Here is a 23,550-nt window from a genome sequence, read left to right on the forward strand (position 1 = left end):
GTGACATGGTTTAAGATTAATAGAGACCTCTGGATGGCTAGTGTTAGAACATCTTAGTGCCAGTAAAAAATAGTAAAAAAAGTGAGCTTTTCCACGGTCACAGTCCAACACAGAGCTTAGCATGTTTCAGCTCATCAATTTTATTGATTTTAAGTCCCTTAACTGTGGACTGAATGTATGTCCTGCAAGTATTCCTACAGATGTTTGCACCCTACAGATGCAAAATATTTATTTGGAGCTGCAAATTCTCAATTGCAAATTCTGCCACTATGAATCTGTTCCCAACATGTGACAGTGCCGGATTTAGGGTGGTTCTTCTGCACAGCGAGCCAAGCCAAGGGGCTGCAAAATTGCAAAGATCCATTGGGCGCACCAAATTTTGGCCTTCCACAAGGTGCCATATTATGAAAGATTACCAAAGTCCGCTCTGCATGTATGAACTGTAATAACAAATATCTCTTTTTAGCACAACTCTCTGCTACCTGATTCCCAATGAAATAGAATATTCTCACTGTGGTCTTTTTCAAATGACGAGTGGAGTAGAAATCTGATTGAGCAAAACGCAGATGAAATATGGCATATACTAAAAGAAGCTTTTTCAGAGTTAGAAGAGGAGAAGCATGGAAAGTTAACTAGACATGCCCATTGATTAATGAAGAAATGAGTGTGTTGCAGATACTGTAGTTCCTTGTTGAATAAATGTGTTCACTTACTACTTTTGATAAAAAGCCCAGTAAAAACATTTCATTATTAAGACTGACTATTTCAAATAATCCCATACTTTCATGCATAGATGTAAAACATTTGTGGGAGCTCCGGAAGACCTTTATTCCAGAGTTCTTAAGACTTTAGTCCTGGGTACTTAAAGAGATGAAACCAGTAGGGTCTCTGTTCACAATCTCTTTCCTTCACCTCTTGGGGCCTATCTATGTGCTATATTAAATGCATGTTTACTTTTAAAAAGAAGAATCGGAGAAGGGAATCAGTATTCGGGCTGTATTGTTTGTAGAGGAGAGTCAAAGTGCCAGGTTTATGCAGACAATTAGGAAAATCATTTTCTATAATAGCTGATGGTCTGTAACTTTAGATCTTTAGATCTCTATGTGGTCACCCACCTGCACACATTTGTTGAAAACTGCTTTGATACTGGTTTTATGAAATTGTGGTACATATGAAATGCCCACGTCGGCATAAAAATAGCTCAAAAACAGCAAAAAAAAAAAAAGAGCTCAACAACTTTTCTGTCTGGATTTTCACTGTTTGAAATATGACACCCCTACCCAGGAGGGAAGCTGCATTTGAAGGGATGGGTTTTAACTGGACAACAGAACAAAGGTTATATCCTACACATGCTTCAGTCGAAGTTTGAACTCTTCTGGGGCTTCTTTGGGTTAAAACAATGTTGAGGATTGGGAAATCTAAACTTCTCTGTTAAGAAGACTAGAGCTTCATCTCTTGGCCTAATGTGCAGATTGGATCACTGAATTATCCACTGACTTTTGCAATTCCACAATATCCCATTGTAGTTCTTGGCTAAAACAAAATTATTGAAATGCATATTCTGAGAGAAAACAAGTTCAAAATTCTCCAGAAGTTTGTCTAATTCTCTTTCATAGCCATTCCCTATGTAGTGGGAAGTTGGCCATATATTTGATGAAGATAAGCATTAAGAGTCCTTTTTTAAAAAATCCCTTTTCTCTTATGTGTGCATGTTTCTTTTCTCCCCCCCCCCCCAATAATAATAATATAAACTCTTCAGGGAAGAAGTGTTCTTCCCAAGTGTCAAGCCATTCATTAACGATTGCTGATGCATTCAATTGTAGATTTTCTTGAGGCCAAGGATTTGTCTTTCTAATGACTGCTTATGCAACCTCTTACAGCCACTGTTGTTGGTACAAGAAGTAGTGAAAAGAAGGGGTGAATGATTTCTGCTTCAACTTTTGTGCCTCTGGTGTTTTGTGGTGATGACGGAAGACTTTTAGTGTTTTTCCTATGCTGAGAAAAGAGAGTTGCAGCATTGCATCTCATCAAAAAGAAGATGCCCACGTCCTTTTCCCCATGTTATTTTTTAAATATTAAAAAATGGAAACATGAAACGCAAAAAATCACATGTTTTGCACCTTCTTTACATGCTTTTAATATGCAAGGCCTCTTTTATTTGAACAAATTACTTATTTAGAAGTGTTTTTCATTAAGCAACTTACTTGTTTACCTTTTCGTGCATTCTAAACAAGTGTTGTACATTCTCTTGATGGCTGTTGTGAGTACCTCAGCACACAGCGCCACTTGCTGTAGCATCACCTCTCAATCTTCCTTGTATTCAAGATCACTGTGACATCTTCGCACCTTCATCGCTTAGAGATGCAGAGGACCCAATGGCACTTTGTGAGCCTCCACAATTCTCATTCTAGTGAGGGTGAAGATTTGCTAAGAAGAACATGAAATAAGCAGTTTATACAACATATAGCTTGCATGCAAGGACATTGTTAGCTTGGGTGGTACTACAGCATCACGACCCAGTTGTCCAAGACTCAGTTAATGTTAACAGCAAAGGAAAACATGTTATTTCATTATTTCCTCTCTCTTGCACAGCAGCAGCTGAAGAAAAAAACCACATTAAATGAAAAGAATATATTTTTTTCCATAAAGTGCCTTTCTTTCTAAGGAAGAACCCAGTTGCCCTGTAGCCCAGTGTTGTAGTGTACTTGAATTCAGCTCCTAACCATGTAATTAGTGGCAGGGACATATGAACCGGAATATTTAAAAGATTTGCACCAGTGTCTCTTGTGAAATACATTTAAATAATTTTTTCCACTTCTAGTGCATTTTCAGAATTGATGCTGGTTTTATTATTGCCTTATTTATTTATTGTAAGCTGCCTCAAATATGTTTTATACAGAAAGGTGGAATATAAATTAATAAATCAAATAAACTAAGCTAAAACCAAGTATTCCAGCTTCTAGTAGCATTTATCCCAGCTGTTGTAGCTCTTGCTCCACAAGGATACAGTCAAATATTGAGTAGATTTTACCTGTCTTTACTTAGAAAAACATTAGCATATCCTTCAAGTTTATGTGACCAGGCCACTGTTAATATCTAGGAAAGCTGGCTTTGAGGTTTGCTAAGGCTACCAGAATCTTTCAGGAGTTAATGCTGAACTCTGGAACCTGAAGTCTCCTGCATAATACAGAAGCTGGGAATGCTTACTCTGTACCTATAGAGGAAATAGTCTGTTGGCATGCTCAGGCTGCCTTCTACCCCAGCCTGGGTGGAATCTAGACACAAATAAAAAATGTAGTGAAAATGCTTTTTTAAAAAAAGTTTTGAAAAATATATATTGAATTTGCCATAGCTCACCATCATCATCTAGTGTCACATTTGTATAATGCACTTTACAACACACTTAAAACGTTTTATTTGCAGCTTTATAGCTGAGTCCCTGCATATTTTTGGAAATATGGTTGGGGTTCTTCTGCACCTTCTGTGTGATCTTGTGATTCAGTGTGAGAACTCTGGAGAGCTGCTGTTTGTCATTGTAGAGCTGTAGATAAATCTGAACTAGATATAGACCAGTGTTCTGACACAGGGTAATACAGCTTTCTGTGTGCATCTTTTAAAATTAAGGACATAGGGCTGGATTCAGCTAAGTAGGCGCAGTAGCCGGAAACAGCACAGTGGGTCCCAGCAGTGCAATGTGACTTCCCCCCTCTCTTCCTGCTCCATGCCCTCTCATAAGCTCTTGGGGATCGGGAGATCCCGTGGGGATTGGGAGCACGTGGGGAGGCTGAGAGAGGAACTCATTCCATCAGGCAAGCTGAAATGCTTGTGGTGACTGAACCATTGGAAGAGGACAACATTGAATTCTTCCTTTAATTGTCTATTAGAGAGCTAGACACTCTGATGGCTAGGACAAATGGATTTATTTCTTGTCTTCTAGTAATTATTTAATATCTGAAGAAGTGTGCATGCACACAAAAGCTGATACCAGAACAAGCCTAGTTGGTATATAAGGTGCTACTGGAATTTTTATTTTTATTTTTATTTTGACTGCATCAGACCAACACGGCTACCTACCTGAATATTTAATTACTGCATGCCATGTACACTGGGATCCAGAGCACAAACACATCTGCATGTATCCTGGGTTTCACCATGCTTTGTCTGCTATTTTTGGAAGAAGGAACCTGAAAGGATCCATTGTGCAGATGGCCCTTCTAATCTTGGCTCATTGCTTATGAACTATCAACAGTGATCACATTAGAATGAACAGCATGCAGGTGGGTGTAGTATCTACAGCTATCAGTCATCCTTCCAGAAGAGAAGAGGCTAATGGTTTTGAACGTTTTCATTAATTTAACAGCTACTGAAAATTTCCATTAATAAAATAAAATTTCCCAATTATTTGATTATTGCACATTGTATGATAAAATGAAAGCGGCACCCTAGTAATAATATAACTAGTTATTTGAAGGTAATTACTGGGCTACAAATATGAAATGTGTCCAGCATTATGAAAGCTAGCTGAAGCTTCTGCATAGCTTAATCCCAGCAAGCAAATGACACCCACCCACCAGCGTTATATTGTGGCCTGTCAGGTGCTTGATTATCCATTGTCTCCCAAGGCAGACGGATGCCAACAGCAAGAGGAGCAGCAAAAATTCTGTATTCAGTACCGTATTTTTCACTCTATAAGACGCACTTTTTCCCTCCTAAAAAGTAAGGGGAAATGTGTGTGCATCTTATTGAGCGAATGCAGGCTGCGCAGCTATCCCAGAAGCCAGAACAGCGAGAGGGATCACTGCGCTCCCTCTTCCTGTTCTAGCTTCTGGCTTAGCCGTGCTGTGTCCCTTCCCCCACCTCCTGCAAAAGCCAGCAAGAGCCGCGCTCCCTTTAAAGAGCGCGTGGCTCTTGCTGGCTTTTGCAGGAGGTGGGGGAAGGGACAGAGCATGCGGTTCCTGCCTCTTCGCTCAAGAGGCTTTGCATTGCTTTCGCTGAAGCCAGAAGAGCAAGAGGGATTGGTGTGCACCAATCCCTCTCTTGCTCTTCTGGCTTCCGGGATAGCCACACAAAGCCTCTTGAGTGAGGTGGAAGCGCTCCTGCCTCTTTGCTCAAGAGGCTTTGCATTGCTTTCTTGTTTCTTTTTTTTCTCCTCTAAAAACTAGGTGCGTCTTATGGTCGGGTGCATCTTATAGGGCGAAAAATACGGGTATATGCTTATTTTGCTGCCATGGTACAAACAGGTAATAATTCTTTCTTCAAGAAAGAGAGAGCTTTTCATTTAGCTAACAGGAAATAGAAGGCTTCTTTGTGGTAAGAGAAAATGGGCACTCCTATTTCCGCCTCATGGGACGTGGGTGGCGCTGTGGTCTAAACCTGATCAGGGCTTGCTGATCATAAGGTCGGCGGTTCAAATCCCCATGACGGGGTGAGCTCCCGTTGCTCGGTCCCTGCTCCTGCCAACCTAGCAGTTCGAAAGCACGTCAAAGTGCAAGTAGATAAATAGGTACAGCTCTGGCGGGAAGGTAAACGGTGTTTCCGTGTGCTGCTCTGGTTCGCCAGAAGCGGCTTAGTCATGCTGGCCACATGACCTAGAAGCTGTCTGCGGACAAACGCCGGTTCCCTTGGCCTATAGAGCGAGATGAGTGCACAACCCCAGAGTCGTTCATGACTGGACCTAACGGTCAGGGGTACCTTTACCTTTATTTCCTCCTCAATAAGGCTGGATGAGTACCTCACATAATTGCTCTACAAACCAACCCCTTTCATGTCCTCATTTGGTTTGGTGCTCTTGAGAGGCAAGAGGCTTTCCAAAGGCTACCTAAGCTCTTTTTAGATGTTATAGTAGAGCCAAGTTAACATATTGCAGGTGGGGAGCACCAGTATACAGGCAAATTCCTCTCCAAACCAATACTCACTCTTTGGAACATCTATGGAAAGCATTATGTCTATGCATAGGAATCTCTAAAACATGTAAATCATCACATCTAGGTATGTGGAGGAGCTTTCTATTACAGTTCTGCCTCTTCCTCCATCATATTGTGCACCCATTCAGCCCTAACAAACATCTGAGGAGTGTAAGTGTGAAGCCATATGAAGGCTGAATTTATAAGTTGTTTGAGGTTCAGCATGGTAGCTACTAATAATATTGAACATGGAGGCCTTTCCTTATGTGAAGTGCATAGATACACATAGGTGCAGCAGTTTTAACCATGCCAATATACCCCCTCATAGTCATAGAAAGGCATCCACACAGTTCTGTTTTTAGTAGCTAGTGACTGTGCTGCTGTAGTAACATATGAAGTGGTCTTCATGAGCCAATAGTGAGGAAAGAACATAATATTATATTGGTTTGTTACGGAACTTGTATTTTTTGTTACCAGACTCATAATTTGGGAACACTGAGATTTCCTCTAAACTCAAACCCATCACAATCAGATAAATTAATTCCATACTTAAACTACATACTTAAAGCAGTCAAGGTCTGGAAATGTTTTTTCTCATGCAGTACATGTGAATACAGTTTTTCCCCACCTCTTTTTACCACCCAGTGCAAGTAGCTAAATCCATTTTCAAACCTCATGGCTCTGGCCCAGATTATTAAATGAAGATCAGAAATCCAAGAATCATTATGCCAATATAATAAAGAAACCAGAAACTGAAAAGCTTATGAAAGTTAGGATGAATTTTAAAAATGACAAATAAAATATTTTGAATAGCAAATAATTTATGCAAAATATGTTACAAAATCTAGGATGCTAAATAAATAATACAGTGTACTCTTTTTTGACATTTTGTATTCCCATATTTCTTTTTAACAATATTCCGAAGGTAATTTCCCCCCAATAATAGTTGCTTTATACAAATGGTGGATTTCATAGTTTTTAATTTTCTTTCATGAAGTTACTGTAAAATATTTGGGAGAAGTATTGAAAAAAATAGATTTGTGGTTAAATAATTTCTCTTTATTTATATATAAAAAGAAGATATTTGTTACTACTGTATGAAACGTTTTGCCCTAACCATTTGGAAAACCCAGGTAATCCTGAATACTTATCCCTAGTCAGAACCCCAGAGGATGAATCTTTTAACTTATGTAACCTTCCATATTTTTAAAGTAATTGTACTGTAACCTCTGTTGCTATAGCCCAGTATTGTTAGCATTATTGAAGCTAAAATATGAAGATTTCCTTATCAAAAACCAGTAATTGGGTGGCAATCAGTAGGTTCTGTATGAACAGCTAGAATTCATGACCAATTTATTTAGATTTTAGACATCTTAAATATTTAAATATTATTTAGAGATCTTCCTCTATAATTGGTTCTGTGATACAATAAAACATTTCTTACTTTTTGGTCAATATCTTTCCTTATTAGTTACCAGTAAATATAGAGGAGAGGGAGATAATCTCATTATGGTTTCAGGGGCTTTCTTTTTGTCTGACTTATTTTGTCATCTTTAACTGAATATGGAGGTAAAGTAGCTGTAACCTGTAGGCAATCATGAGCACAGATCCAAACTGGGGGCTGGTTTCTGCATTAGCTTAAAGTAGGATCCAACTGCAAGAAGGTTGGATGGTGGCTGTATAAATGCCTCCTATCACACTTGTTAGGCAATGAGATAATGCGGGTTCTGCGTGTAAAGGGCACATCCATATTTAGTTCCAATTCATATAATCTTTCCCACTTGGCCACAGCTGTGTGTGTGTGTCAGATGATGTCAATCAAATCTAAAAGAAAATGAGCCTGTGCATGGAACATTCAGGTTATATGCATGTTGCAGAATATGTACAAAGGTGCAAATATGCATGTGGGAAGGGTAGGAGGCTAGGTAATGTGTGAACCTGCCCTTAGAATCCATTTCTGTGGCTGTGCCAAATAAGGATCTGTGCCCTTGACAACTGTTTGGAGGATTAATTTACTACCTCTTCATTCAGTCAGAGATAACCCCTAAAAAGGGCAACATGACTGAACCCTATCCCCAAAAGGATATGTGTGACTTGTCTCTACATTTTATTCTCCATCTGTAATTTGTTATGTCCAAATGGCATTTCCAAAAGCCAACACTCAGGCCTCTTTAGATAACTTTTTATATGCATTGTACTATGCATCCCAAAACTTATTTTTAATTGTAAAACCAGGGAATTGGCTTATTGGCTAATTTTCAGGATGAAACAGCCATAAAAGCATACTGCTGGTGCTTGTACTGATTGAATACTTGAAGAATTAAAATACATCTAATTGTCATGGCTACCTGGTTGCTTTATCTGAATTACTTAGAAACTAACTAAAACTGCATCCTGGTCAGCCATTAACTGAATGTAACTTTGTTGCTGTGGTTACTTCCTTTGTCATCAATGCTCTTATTCTCTGTGGTGTGTTTCTCTGTTTTTTGATGCAGTACTACATGAAGGAATAGGACAATGAGTCATTCATTCACAGATGCATTGATAAAATATCCCTCTTTATCATTACATTTCATTGCTTTACAAACCAGGCTGCAATACAAGGCAACAGTTAATTCTGAGAACTGTTTTAAAAAAACTTTGATTCTTTTTTTAATAGGAAAAAAAACATTGTCTCTGTAATCTTGTACAATCCACCCCTCCATTTGGTTAATGGATTATTTCTGGAACAAATAGATAGAATTTCCTGCACAGTCAGTGTGATAACAGTTGTGCAGATTTTGCACAGCACAGAATTTCAGAGTGAAGTTTTCTTTCTGGGCACAAAAGCAGTAACAAAACAGTTTCTACAAAACTGAGAAACTCTGAATATAACACAAGATAAAACTTTTGTTAATTTAAAATTTTAGAAACTGAAATTTGCAAAGTAAAATGTAATTAAATCATGGTCCTGTACATACCAGTACATCTCAGTATATTGAAACTTTACAATATGAAAAAATACATTAGATCTGTACAGTTTTGTTTTTTTACAGGTAGGTAGGATGAGTTTTGAAAAAAGATTTATTTTAAGGATTGTACTCTGTTTTTAAAGTCAAAAAATACTGCACAACTTAGCTAATTATAAATTGTAGACATCAAACAATCTGTATCTGAATGTGTAAATTTCAACAGAACAGGAATTTTGGAATCCATTACTGAAGAAATCTTCATTTCATCCTTCATGTGAAAAAAAAATATGGTGGCAACCCTTGGCTGTATTTCAGGCCACTGAATGTATCACTGATTTCGTGCTACCGTTGTGATTGTGCTCAGATCCAAATCAGTCTCTAAGTGTGTTTCCATTGTTTCTTCCTGTGCATTAGATTCATAGGGCTTATGAGCAAGAAGTTCATGGTGTACACCACAGTAACTTATAGTAGGCTGGTCATATGCAAGAAATGTTGACACGTTCATAGATAAAGGTATCTAGAGGTGGAAATAAATATGAAAAGTAGTTAGTAAAGAGGCAGTTGAGCACTAAACTAGATGTAATATTGGAAGACCATGATTGCATTTTCTGCTTTTTTTTTTACAGCTTCATTAGCAGCTACAGAAGGGAGGTGGGGGAGATTCGAATAGAATTGTGATGCTGGGGAGAAGGTTTATTTTTTTCTATTTCCCCTCCACATTCTATACTATCTATTAAATATCTGTTTTTCAGATAAAAGAACTCTTAACTAGGAAAAAAAACCCAAGCCGTCTCTCTCCCTCCCATCTATTTTTAATTTCATTATCGATTTGATACTCCATTGTAGACTACTTGGTCTCTAAATCTATTATCCCACAAATATTATCCCACAATGGTAAAATGTAGACATTTCTTTCATAAATGTAGTCCTCTCCCACAAAGACTAATGGTAGTTTATCCAGACTTAATTTATTTCAGCTAATGGTATTTCATCATCATTAATCTGTAATAGATTGTTTGAATACATCAATTACACAAATGTTTCACCAATCCATGAACCACTTAATACAGTTTTCAAATTAATACATTTTTACCATTGTTACAGCCAGAAATACTTTTTTTCTTTTATTCCTATATATATTATTTTATTCCATTTCCCCCCAAATATTTTTCCCCTGGACTGTTTTCATAATAGTAATCATCCCCTCCACTCCAATTGCTGTTTGCCTGATGGGACAAATAATTTTTCATTAGGAAAATTAGATAGGGGGTAGGGTTAACTTCGCTTTCCAAATACCATGGTCCTCATTGCATCACACACTCCTTGTGTGGTGGCTGCTATTAATCTTTATCAGAAAAGAACAACAGCAGGAGGAGGAGGATCACAGCTCTCCTGTCATGTTTCATTTCATAGTTACCATTCTATTTAATAAAGACTTCTAGAGTCCATGCGCCACTCAAAGTGGCTTATAGCAATTAAAAAACTTTGAATATATTATATTAGCATGGTTGTTTGTGAAAAGGAGTAAGTGAAAGTGATGATGAATACCTATAGAGTGCTACAGTGTAAGAATGCCTATAATGAGGAAGCTTGGCCTTAAACAAATACACAATGCATAATGTGTCTTTTAGCTACCCTGTCAAAAAGCTCAGCTAAGAGGCAAGTCTTTATTTTTTTATTAGTTGTCATAACAATCATGTGAGATGTATCAGACTGTGAGGCCTTGAATTAGGAACTGTTAAAAAGTATAGAATCGTAACTCTGGAATTCTTCTAACAAATGCTGGTGGGGTATAGTAATGGCTATGCTACTCCAGCATTTGATAGAATAATTCCAGTGAAAATCTCATTTAACTCAGGAAGAGAGTGAATATGCTTAAGGTTATGCTGTGAGCTAGACGGTTATTGGCTCAAATCTTACCTCATCGCTAGAAGGCCTTGGGCAAACCTCAGTTCTCTCAGCCTCAGCACTCCCTCTCCAGCAGCCATACATTTGAATTACTGACTTACCTCACATTTTGGGGGGAGAGGCTTGTGAAAATAATGTATGTGAAGCAGTTTGAACACTAAAGAAAAGCTATATAAATGCTAAGTATCGCCAAGCCCAGTGCCCAATCCAAGCATCTCCTCTCCCCCAACTCAGATCAGCATCTTTAAGCAGAGCATAAGAAGAAATCAGGTGAACTATCCCAAATGACTCAAGTTGCACACACCAGGGAAATCAGAAAGTAGAAAAAACTCCAGAGTTACTCAGCTAGTTTGATCCTAAGCAGTAAGCAAAACCCACCTACAGAGTCTTCTCAAAGAAAAAATTGCTGAAAAACAAGTCCAGCCATTCAACAAGCAAATGAAGAGTACGTCACTTAGCGACGATAGAGAATGGTCTCCTTTGGCTATAAAGGAAGAGTCGGAGACCTCTAGCTGCTAATTAGTTGAGAAACTCTTGTCTCACTATCCACCCCCACATTATGAAATACTTTCATTTGACATATGATATATGTAAGCTTTTTGTGGCAGCAGATAATGACCTTTTATGAGACCAAGCTGTGTTGCTAAAATGGCAAGCAAAGGAACTGAGATTTTTTTTGGAAAACTAAAATATAAATCAGAGAATGCCAAAAAGTCGTGATACTTCATTATATGAGAACAAAGAAGCTCACTGATTCTAAGAAAGCTGAATAAATCTATGAAATGTGATTTTGGTTCTAATGCTAGAGATATGGGTGACCCATTAGGGTAAGGGAAGAAGTAGCTTCACCTTCATAGATGTTGAAGGGACCAATATCTAGTGCCATTCTGTGATACCAAACTACCAACAGAAAGACTCATAAACCAGACTCAGGTGCTCCAACAAGCAGGAATCAGTCATAGAATAGTGACTGTGCCTACAACACAAATAGCTATCAATAAGAACATAAGAGCCCTGTGGGATTAGACAAGAGGGTCACCTAGTCCAGCATCATGTTCCCACACTGGCCAAGTAGATGCCTATGGAAACAAGCAGGAGATGAGAGCAATAGCTCCTTCATGCTTGGATGCGCCAGCAGGTGGTATTCAGAGGATACGACCTCTGGTACTAGAACTGATATATAGCCACTGTAACTAATAGGCATTGATTAGACAAATTCAATGATGAAAAGTATCACACATACCCTTTTAAAGCCGTCAGTATATATTGTGGTAGCAAATTACATGGCTTAAGTATGTGCTATGTGAAGAAGCACTTCCTTTTGTCTGTCCTGAATCTCCAATTCACCTTCATTGTATGGCCCTGGGTTCTCCTATTATGAGAGGAGAAAAACTCCCCCATTCACTTTCTCAACATCATACAGATGATTCAAGAAAGTCAGTGAGCTATAGTCTTCAAGTGGCTCCCATACAAATAAAGTACCTCTGTCTTCAACAGCTCTTCTTAACATGAATCTTCATAATAAGCGTTGCATCATTTCCCAGTACATGGTGGGGAGGCATATCATACAGCAACCTTGCTAAATCTAAGGAGATCAAAGTCAACTCAGTGCCTGGATGGTGGGGGAACAGCTGGGAATCCCACACAGCAAGAGTGGAGATCCTGTGGCCCTCCAGATGTTGTTGGATTCCAACCTCCACCAGCTCCAGACAGCACAGGATTACTGGAGATGTAGTCCGGAAGTGCCTGGAGGACCACAGGTTTCCCCTTTCTGACTACAGGCTGTGGAAGACAAACAGAATATAAATGCAATAAGCAAAGAAACCTATGTAGTACAGTGGTACCTCGGGTTACAGACGCTTCAGGTTACATACGCTTCAGCTTACAGACTCCGCTAACCCAGAAATAGTACCTCAGGTTAAGAACTTTCCGTGTGCTGCGCTGGCTCGCCAGATGCAGCTTGTCACGCTGGCCACGTGACCCGGAAGTGTCTGCGGACAGCGCTGGCTCCCGGCCTCTAGAGTGAGATGAGCGCACAACCCTAGAGTCTGTCAAGACTGGCCCGTACGGGCAGGGGTACCTTTACCTTTTACCTTTAAGAACAGAAATCGTGTTCCGGCGGTGCGGTGGCAGCAGGAGGCCCCATTAGCTAAAGTGGTGCTTCAGGTTAAGAACAGTTTCAGGTTAAGTACGGACCTCCAGAACGAATTAAGTTCTTAACCGAGGTACCACTGTATTTCCAGTCATAAAGTAATCTGCCTATGCCACCATTTCCATTTAAATGTTATAAATTTACATTCACAAACAGCTTTATCCTTTTGTTTTGTGGTATCAGCTGATATGCTGGGCATACTTGGGCATTGTTCAAGCATCATCCACCTTGCAAAAGCATAGCCTTCAGGATTTAACTGACTGCATATTTTGCAAAAGTACGGCCATGCCAATGTAGTGGTCTCACCGTGGTGCTTATCCTGGTGAGGGAGTTGATGAGACAGGAGTTGAACTCTAGACATGGATGGAATCTAGATGAATGGAAGAGGTTCTATACTTCTTTGCTGTAGTAATGCTGCTTTCCTTTTTTTCCCACATTATACTACACAATTTTTGTGCCCTAAGGGAGGGTTAGGTTCTTCATTTGTGGGACAAGGTGGGTCAAGTAATAGTTTTCATGAGACTAATGCCTGCTGTAGGCAAGAGGAGCTTAATGAAGGATTAAGTGTTTTGAAAGCTATTTCACTTGGTTTAATTATCACTGAATAGTCTTTCATTTGGGAGCACTAACTGAACATTCTAACTTCCAATATTCCCTGTAAAGCTCCAAAGTTTGGCATATCTTAGTAAATGAGATCTCTTGGGCCACATGTTTTACTTCCTGTATTCCAAGGCCATTATGATAACATCCCTTCAGTACATACGTTTCATTTCAGTATGTGTTTCCTAATAGAAGACAACAGCTCATTTCATCACAGTGGAAGCTGTGGCCTCAGCATGTTGCAAATCAACATCAGCTGTGTTCTCAACTGTGTTTGTATATGAGGATTTTATTAACATTACAGAAGCCATGTCTCCTCTCAGAGGGGAATATATTAAACATTGTTTTGGACAAGATGAAGAAACTCAGGGATTGGGACTGTGGTGGCTGGAGCTCACTGGAACCAGCAAGAAGAGGAGGCAGAACCAATGACAGGCAGAAACAACTAATTTTAGTTTTGTCCACATCCTTCCAGAGTTCTACAGGGGCAACATTGAGACTGAGGAAGATTAAGCTAACAGGCAGGGCTACTCCCTTGACTGGTTGTAAATAAGAAGGCAGGCAGGTGAGAGCTGATGGAAATTACTGGGATAGTGGTCCAGCCATCTAATGGACCAGCCTCCACTGTCTGCTTCCTGTTCATCCCACTCATTTGCACATTCAAAATGCGCTTCACGGCAAGGATTTTTCCAGCTTTGCTACCAGAGCCTTTAACAGTGATGTAGAGGCTCAGTCTGTGACCTCCTACATACATCACTGTGTTTTTATTAAGTTGGGAGCCAGCCAGAGTGGCTGGGGCAACCCAGTCAGATGGGCAGGGTATAAGTAATAAATAAAAATTATTATTGTTATGCTACAAGCATATGTTCTATCACTGAGGGCAATGACCTGTTTATTGAGTGTTAATTCTGATTTGTTTGCAGGGAGATTAGATGACCACTATTTAATGAGCATTCATTCTGATATGTTTGTAGGGGAGGTCAAAGCAAGTATCATCCCACACCTTCCAGTGCATTTTCATGCCCCTTTGCAAAATATGTGATCTTTTGGCGAAGTGGGTTTGTTGTTCAAGACCTCCCAATAATTATGCATCCTGAATTTGCAAGTATGTGATTGAATCCCACCTGGAAATAGAAATAGTCTGGAAGAATCCCGAGTTAGTGGTAGCCCAAATAACATTTTTCCTACTACTGGCTAGAACAAAATTATTGGATTTTTCTTCCTAGCAAGTTGTGTTAAGATGAACATCTTGAAAACTTTATTACTGTTGTTGTTTTTTAAAACCAATGCATTCTGATTTATGTCATCATTTACCACTAAGATGCACATATGGATTGTGCTTTGTTTGTGTATATTAAGGAAACGTTAATTTTGCAAAGTATGTTGTCCTAGAATTAAGGATTATAAAAATTGTCACACATTCAGTCCACATTATAGGATGTAGTGCAGGAGTTTGTTATTAGTCATATAAACTATGTTTGTAGGGTTTTTGTGATCTGTAATAAAGAAACCATCTGGAATGTAAAGGATCCTCATATTCTTGGCATTCAAAAATATAATTTGGAACTTTTGAAAAACATAATATCTATAGAACTGTCTGTTTCTGATGGAATACATATGAAATGGTAAGACCAGGCAGCGTGGTTAACTTATAGTGCCTAAAAAGTAGGCACATTGAGAAGTCTGTGTCATCAGACTGTAAGTTATAAATAAAGCAAGCTTTAAAATTGAATACTAAATCCCATTAGAGATATGTATATTCTTTTTCATAAGATAAGAAGCAGGAATCTTGTTGATTTTATCTTTTCTTCTCCTGTGCAATGAATCCAAAATGCTTATTGGGAGTAAAATTTCTATAGTGTACTGTGTATGAATAGCGATCCATATCTGTTTACGCATGAAAATTTATGAACCAGAATCCATGATTTCTGTTTATGAAAAACTTTGTTTTCTTGGATTAAGGGTTGAGGAGATAGAGGAGACTAAGTGCAGAGGTGAAGCATGGAGCAGAGTGTGGTGCTCGATTTAAATGCAACTGCAATTTTCATTCGAACATTTTTTTTAATATTAAGTTATGTGTTTTCATGTTTTAAACCACCCTGTGATCTGTGGATGAAGGGTAGTATATATATTTTTTATTTATTATTATTTTTTATTTAATCACTGTTCATTTATAAAAATAATTATGTGATATCCTAAATAATAACACTATCATCAACTATGAAGCTACGAATGACAGTGGCAGGAATGTAACAAATCATTTAAAACATGAGCCAATCAAAACACATGAAATTAGTATAGAATACAGTCTCAATATCAGGATTCCTGTTTGGGACAAGTCCTTAAGCAAAAGGCCTCAATTAACAATTAAAGAAAGTCCAAGAATAGTTATGTGTTCAAAGGTAACGCCTAATAAACTAAAGCAAAAGTAGAAGGGAAGCCCTTTTCAAGCAGAATGCTTTAGTTCTGTGCCGTCTGGTGTAAAGCTGTATTTATCATGAATAATTTCACTTCAAGAGATGAAGCAAACAGTAAAGTGAAGCAGTAAAGCAGTAAAGTGTTAACTGGAAACATCAGAAGGAGATGTTGGTTGTTAAGGACTCTACATTCTGTAATAAACTAGGAATTTTCTACATAATTGGAAGTAGTATACCTCTGAATATCAGTTGCTGCGAAATATGAATGGGTAGAGTATTGTTGTGCTCATGACCAGCTTGTGGGCTTCCCAAAGGCATCATTGAGAGAACAGGATGCTGGACTAGCTGGGACTTTGGTCTGATCCTTTCCATATATAGTAGGAGAGAATGGGATGTTAACATAGTGACACATTTCTTTAACTGATATACATGAACAAGGTAATAATAATGATGCTTATGAAAATGGCATGGGATTTACAGCCTGTCAAAGTGTGAGCTGGGCTTCCCTGTGGTTATCTAGTTAATTTATAAGGGAGGTACAAGTTCCTCTCCTTTTCCTGCCAGATCATTTTTGTGTATGTTATATAGCTGAAAGCAGATCTTCCCATCTCTTCCCAGTCAGCAGAATGTGACATCTATGATGGTGTGTTGCTAAATGAAATGAATGTGCAAAGGATAGGAAAGGAAAACCGTAGGAAGTCTAACTAAGCAGCCTGTCTTCAAATTTGCTTTTAGAAGGAGGCATATTTTGCTTTGACAGAGATAGGCAGGGCTTTTAAAGAACTGACTGAAAATGCAATCCAATGCATGTCTACTCTGAAGAAAAATCTATTAGGTTCAATGAAATTTACTCCCAGATATCCTTGTATAGGATTGCAGTCCAAAGCTGGTTTTTGTCCTTAGAAATCATCCACTGCTTGCTATTTATGTTAATATTGTCATTTTATTATTATGCCTTTATTATATTATTTGAGAACTCAGTGAGCAAGAAATAGTGGTATACATACTCATATTTGTCCCATGAATTACTGTTGGTTGCCTTCACCCTTCAGAATGAAAGGATTTAACAGAACTGTAGATGTCCATCTTGTCGGTCTGCGTCAAAGTCCTTGATTTTTAAATTGTCACTTTGTGCTGCAGACGTGCAAACATGTATATATGTATGTATGTATGTATGTATGTATGTATGTATGTTTAATCTTTTTTGGTTTATAAACAATATATCCATTCACCTTGAAACACCAAAACACAAAAGCATTTTTTTTCTTTTGTATTGGTTTGGTTTATTTATTTATTGTTATCGATTGCTACAGTTATATCCCACATTTCCTGCAAACAGCCCATGTGGCATATCTGATTCTCTCCTCTCCCATTTATCCTCCCAACAACGCTGTGAGGTAGGTTAGGCTGAGAGCATACTCAGTCCATTGCTAGTATTGCCATGCAGCAGGTGGAGTGACCTGCTTCAGATGGCAGCCTGATTGAGGGTAGAGGGGAGTGGGATAACATGAAGGCAGGAACTGGTGTCTGAGAAGTAGAGCAAAATGTTTTAAAGGATTGATTCTTCTTGGGCTCTGCTTCAAGAAGCACAATTGGGGCCAGCACTAGGTAGAGGATCGTATCAGAATTGTTAATATGAGTAACAGGAAGAATGAAAATGGGGTCTTCACAGAAAGTGATTGAGAGATTTAAAGAGCAGTGCCGGGTTGTTGACCTTTCAGACAGTCCCAAACTGCACTATGAAGCAGCACCAACAGGTTTGAAGTTTGAAGTCCAATCATGCATATGTAACCTAAATGCATAGAGTTTGTACACAGGCAGACTTCATGCACAAAGAATACCCACCTCCATGCATTGATTGCACATTGATTATATCCAGTTTTCAGAATGTTTGGTTAGTGATTCCCTGGTAAAATAATTCCCTAGTAACAGACTTTATGGATCTTGAAAATAAAATGAAGTTTATATTTTATTATACAAATGCAATAAAATGATAGAATAAGTTATATATAACCTACTGAGAAGTTGGCACTGATTGCTCCTGCCTCTCTTCATATTCCTAACCAACTTTTGTTTCATTTATATTTGCTTCTTCCTCCCCATCCCCTTCTGCTACAATTTTCCATCCCCTTGTTTTCAATGTGATTTTCTTGTTTGTTTGCCTTATTTTCATACAAAGTATTCTGTTAACACAAACTGCAAGTTAGCAATAGTTGTTCTCTGCCCCTCCTAACCCCTACTCTTCAATCTCTCTCACACTAATTCATATACTTAGGCTTTTGGGGACTACTGATGGGCGCTTATTATTGATCACCCTTATTTAGGGCAGGATCAATCAATGCTTTTAATATTGGAAGGTTCAGTAAAACATACAGTGTGAATTCCTCCAAGGCTAAACAGGAAAAGCAGTTTTTCCTTCAGACTTCCCAGGTGTGGGCTGTTCAGTCATAGCATGTACAGCTCACTCCCCCAGGAGCCTTCACTAAGAATCTTCTGAAGAGCTGGAGGAAAGGTAAGCATTCCACTGTTAACAGTTGGCTTATTTTGTATCCCTGGAGAGCCCACTTTAGTCAGATTTTTGCTGCCCTTCTTCTTGCCGAAGCAGAAGTAACATATGGCCCCATATCTTCTTAAGCCTGCACGTTGTTACACCTCCATTTGGAAACCATTACACAATCTGGCTTTAAATGCTAGACACGGCATTGCCCATATTTCAGTTGCAACTGTTAGTGAGGAGACATTTAACACTGCATCTCTCAAGACAGATGAGAATTTTACAGGATGCTGCTGCTTTATGTAATTAAAATATGTGCCTCTATGCTGGAAATAACAAGAAGTGATTGGAGTACATTGCTGAACAGCTTGCTTGTAGCCATGCAGATGGCAGCCTAAACCTGAATAAATGTGCCTGTTTGTGTTGCACCCACGTCTTTTCAGTCTGAGGTTGTGTACACATTACCAGTTTAAAATGCAGCTAGACTGTTCTTTTTCTCCAATCGGTTTGAAGCTGATTTGGTGGAAATGCATCAAAATGCAGTTTTTCCCAATAAAGTGCCGACAGGATGGATATGGATTGTGGCTAGTGTGTTTACACTTCTTCCCAAACCTGTGGTGGGACTGTGCTGGATGCAGACTAAATAGGAGTGTGCACACAGCCTGAGTATGATGAAGATGATTTTATTTATTACCCACCTTTCACCCTAAGGTCCCAGGGTGGGTTGCGCAAAACACAACATTAAAAGCAGTTTAAAACAACTTGCAATTTCCAATATCTGTGCTGGTGTTTACTAGACCCCCCCCCCCCCCGGTGATGTTTCTTTCATTTGCCCTACCAAGCCCTGTACCCAATACAGAGTCAGTATTCTATCAAGTTGTTAGGCAGTTTATACATTAAAATGCTTTTATATTTAAATAAAAATGATAAATTATCAGATGGTACTGAAAGATTGAGGTGACAGAATGGCCTGGACCACTTGAGAATGCAGATACGGATTCACATTTTGGGTGCTGTTTTGTGTTAAAGATTCCCCCCCTGTAAGTAGAAAATAATCCCAGTCCCCTTTCTTTCTGATGTGCTAGTTTACCCTCACTTGCTATATTCTCCACTTAAAGTCTGAAAAATATTACTGTTCATTCTACTGCATGTGTTCATCAGGTCATACATTTATTTATTTTAAGGCTAACTTGAGATACAGTGAGGCAGGTCAAAAAGGTGTGTAACATAAAAGCAAAATGAGTCTAATATTGAGCAACCACATGCCACTTTGGCATGGAATAATTTGTCAACTGATTGTCACTAAACAATCTCTGGTTGCTTGATGACACAGAGATGCTGTGTCTCCATCTTCCGTGGCATGCAGGGGGAGAAGTGGATTTGTAGATTGTAGCAAGGAAGCCTGGCCTAATTTCTTCAAGCTTCAGTGAGGCAAAATGAAACAATAAACATGATACTGGTGAGGTTGTGGGTTGATATCTGATCTCAAGGTGTGATTTGTGAGCTCCAAACTGGTAACAATAGTTTAGGCCATAATCCCACGCTTACATGAGAGTAGGCCTCCTTGAACTCAGTGCGGCTTACTTCTGAGTAGGTATGTGTAGAATTGTTCTGTTAACTTCTTGTTACAATATTGTGCCCCAAAACATATAAATAAATAGTATTTTTGAAGAGGATTAACATCATTTCTTGCAGCTGCAAGTTCACAGTGGGTGTTTTAGATTTATTTATTTTTAACTTAACCAATAGTTTTCTAATAACTGTGAGCAATGCCCAACTGATCAGCTTTATAACTGCAAGCCTGTATCAGGTCTTGGGAATAAAAGCATTTCAAAGCTCCTTTGCTAGAAGTGTCTTTTCTGTTCACAAGAATCTTGTGAATGAACAGATGCAGAATGTCTAAAAGGTCTAAGGTATTGTCATATCAACAATATGCTGAATAAAGCTCTACTGCTTGTAGAATTCATGTTGAGACACTGAGCTCCCGTTGATTATTTTTCACCTTGTCAACCTTCAACTTTGAATTGTTACAGGTAACTTACATTCATGGTAGAGCTGTTGAATTCATAATATTTAAGGTGCTAAGCAGGCACTAAAACATCAAGAGAAAAAGATCAGATACTTCTGCCTGTTGACTATAAGTATGTAAGAAGAGGGCGGAAAACATGGATGGAATAAAATCAGTTTGAGACACGCCTCTTAATTTACTGTCTGAACTACTATATTCTTCATAAATAAGAAGGGAAGCCACAGATCTGTCTGAAACTGTGATCAGTTTTTAACAAACTAACCTCCAATTTTAAGTAAAATATTTCTAACACTTAATATCACAAATAGCATTTGGAATGCAAATAATTCCAATAATTCCCAGTAGTTTTATTGGCTGCAAGCTATAAAACACTGAGAAATTGCTCCTTATGCAGCAGAGCACTGAATACCAAAGCAGTGGCCCAACCAGCTAGATTTTTTTCCAAGATGAGGGGCTCTTGTATTTAGTGATTGGTGATATTATACATACATTGGGCTTTATTTATTTAATGTGGCAAGTTCAAAGTGGAGGCAGAAAGTGGGTTCAAGGTTGTCAAGTTACCATGAAACTTAGGAAATCTGCACCCTCTTCTTCTTGGAAAAGGGTAATTATAAGCATTTAATTCTAACTTCTGTCTTCCCCACTTCATAATTTTTGCAATACTTCTGCCCTAATGTGGTCCAGTTGTCTTATTTGCATTCAAGTATTCTTCCTGGTGCATTTAGGCCTCCAGTACAGCCAGCCAGATTCCTAGTACTACTCCCCTATCATTATACAAAAGTCATAGGATTCCCTGCTTCTGTCTATTTCCTATCTTAGAAACAAGTGAAGTATAGACAATGGTTTGGATTGTCAGTCTCTCTATTTTAACTAATCATTTTACTTTTCTTTAAATATTACATTTGGTGCTTCAAGCCACAAAACCGTTTTCCATGCTGACTTCTTGCCACTTTGATTCTGTAAATAAACACTTTCCCATCTTTAAATTCAGAATTGAGATTCAATGCCTTTTGCTAATTCACCCAAGAAATTAAGGCAAGTAACAGGACAGTACCAATGTGAGGAGCTCCAGATTAAAGATCCTAAATATCACACTTCCATGGCCACATGTGTAATGCTCAAGTTCAAGTAGTGTTTGACTAGGGACATATGCAGACTTGGTAAGAGGGGTGCATTTTTTATTAATCAGAATCCACATCAAAACCCGCTTTATTACTTGAAAGCTCCACCATGTTCAAAAAAGCTCTCAGTACACAAAAAACTGATGTCAGGGAAGGAGTTTGGTTTATTCTTCATGCTGGGAGTTCTATCAAGTGAACAATCAGTATTCAAACATTACACCCCCAAACAGCCTGACGTGCTTCTCAATCCATGATTAACTTTATCATTTGCTTTTCTAAATGTATACACTAACCCTCAGAAACCTTTGAATTCGAAGTGGTGTGATAAAATGTCAATGTGCGTTGAAAAAATGGTATTTGGACTTATTTAGTGATGCAATCACACCATTCACACAGTGCACACCAATTCGGCCCATATAACCTCAAACCATGTTGCTTAATAATGGCATAATATGGGATAGCAACAGAAGCAACTGGTGTGGGAGGGCAGCCACCCTCCCAACACCTTGTGTAGTGGTTAAGAGTGGTAGACTCGTAATCTGGTGAACCGGGTTCGCTTCCCCGCTCCTCCACATGCAGCTGCTGGGTGACCTTGGGCCAGTCACACTTCTCTGAAGTCTCTCAGCCCCACTCACCTCACAGAGTGTTTGTTGTAGGGAAGGAAGGGAACGGAGATTGTTGGCTGCTTTGAGACTCCTTAGGGTAGTGATAAAGCGGGATATCAAATCCAAACCTCCCAACAAGGGAGGTGTTCCTGCAGCCTGTGGATAGGGTGAGGGCAGGGCAGGGTTGCAATGAGGTCGGGATTTCACACTGCTGGAGCCAATCCAGCACTCCTGCTAATGCAGTTGCACAGCCCTGACTTCGCTGCCACTCTGTCCTACCCCATCCATTTAAGCTCCTGTTATGCTGGTGTCAGGAGCTAGACATACTACCAAATTCTGAGACAGAACAAGTTAGAAAAATGAGAAAGAAATGACAGTGAGTATGAAGTTCAAGAAGAGGCGCTGCAAGATCCAAAGTAGAAATTCAAATTAGGGTTCTACTATGTTGTCTTAGGCATGGCCATACAATTTGTTGGAGACAGGTTCCAACAGCTATAACATTAAAATTCCCTAATTGGCTTCCCTTATGATATAGACAGTATCAACAAAAAATCTACTGAAGACGTATATAAGGAAAAATCACTGATGCCCAGTGGAAACAAAGCTATTAATCTATGCTGTTAACTTATAGCAATACCTTTAAAGACTTCCAAAGTATCTGCCACCACAAGGAGTACTTCTCTTCATACGATAACAAAAACTCTTGGATAATGTGCCTAATGTTTTTGCTGCTCTAAAGATCCTTCTCACAATTCCAGTGTCAGTGGCAAGTGGTGAGGTGTTTTGTTTTTTTTTTACTATGTGCAACAATGTTGTAAAAGAGACTAGTTGGCTTGGCAACTGTATCAACTGAACATACCCAAACATCAGCCCTTGACCTGAAGCAATTGGTGACAACATTTGCAAAGGAAAAGGCTAGCAAAGTGAGATTTTGATGTCCCTGTAATTGAAAGTTTTAAGTTAGCAAGTTTTAGGAAATGTAAATTTTAACATAACAATTCACAAGATTATTCAAAATTATTTAGATGCTAAAACATTTTCTTTTCTGAGGGGAAAAAATCAAAGATAGTTGTATTGCCCATTATTGCAGTTTAAAATAAATGTAGCAGTGATGGCATTAAAATGCACACCGGGACATCAAACATGTTATGATAGAAGGTGGGGAAAGGTGAATAGTAAGGTTTTAATACTGCAGCATACGTTATGGACTGTCTCTTTATATGCCTACATGCCTGTGTCTTTATTTCCCAATGTTAGGCTCTGAGGTCTAAATATTTTTCATGTCATCACTTCTAAATTAATAACTCCATTAGTTAAAATGTAACTTTTATCCATGCACCATGATGATAATTGATTAAATATTGTCTAAG

The 23,550-nt window shown here is 38.7% G+C and overlaps 2 protein-coding genes across 15 annotated transcripts in view; one reads left to right on the plus strand and one right to left on the minus strand.

Annotated features, from left to right (window-relative positions):
- Positions 1-23,550, plus strand: part of CTNNA3 (catenin alpha 3) — a 570,905-nt gene that overhangs the window by 141,517 nt on the left and 405,838 nt on the right. The window contains exon 8 of one of the 14 annotated variants that reach the window (XM_081004918.1): positions 1,881-1,940. The exons of the other annotated variants lie outside the window; for them this stretch is intronic. Within the exon in view, the coding sequence (XP_080861044.1) occupies positions 1,881-1,925 (45 nt within the window). The 3' untranslated portion in view covers positions 1,926-1,940. Of the gene's footprint in view, positions 1-1,880; positions 1,941-23,550 lie in introns of those variants that run through there. 14 annotated transcript variants of the gene reach the window in all.
- The window catches only part of LRRTM3 (leucine rich repeat transmembrane neuronal 3), a 102,937-nt gene continuing 86,147 nt past the window's right edge, over positions 6,761-23,550 (minus strand). The window contains exon 3 of the mRNA XM_081005001.1: positions 6,761-9,371. Coding sequence (XP_080861127.1) covers positions 9,183-9,371 — 189 coding nt within the window. The 3' untranslated portion in view covers positions 6,761-9,182. The remainder of the gene's footprint in view (positions 9,372-23,550) is intronic.

The sequence above is a fragment of the Podarcis pityusensis genome (assembly GCF_964106645.2).
Source record: "Podarcis pityusensis genome assembly, chromosome: 5".
Lineage (NCBI taxonomy): Eukaryota > Metazoa > Chordata > Lepidosauria > Squamata > Lacertidae > Podarcis > Podarcis pityusensis.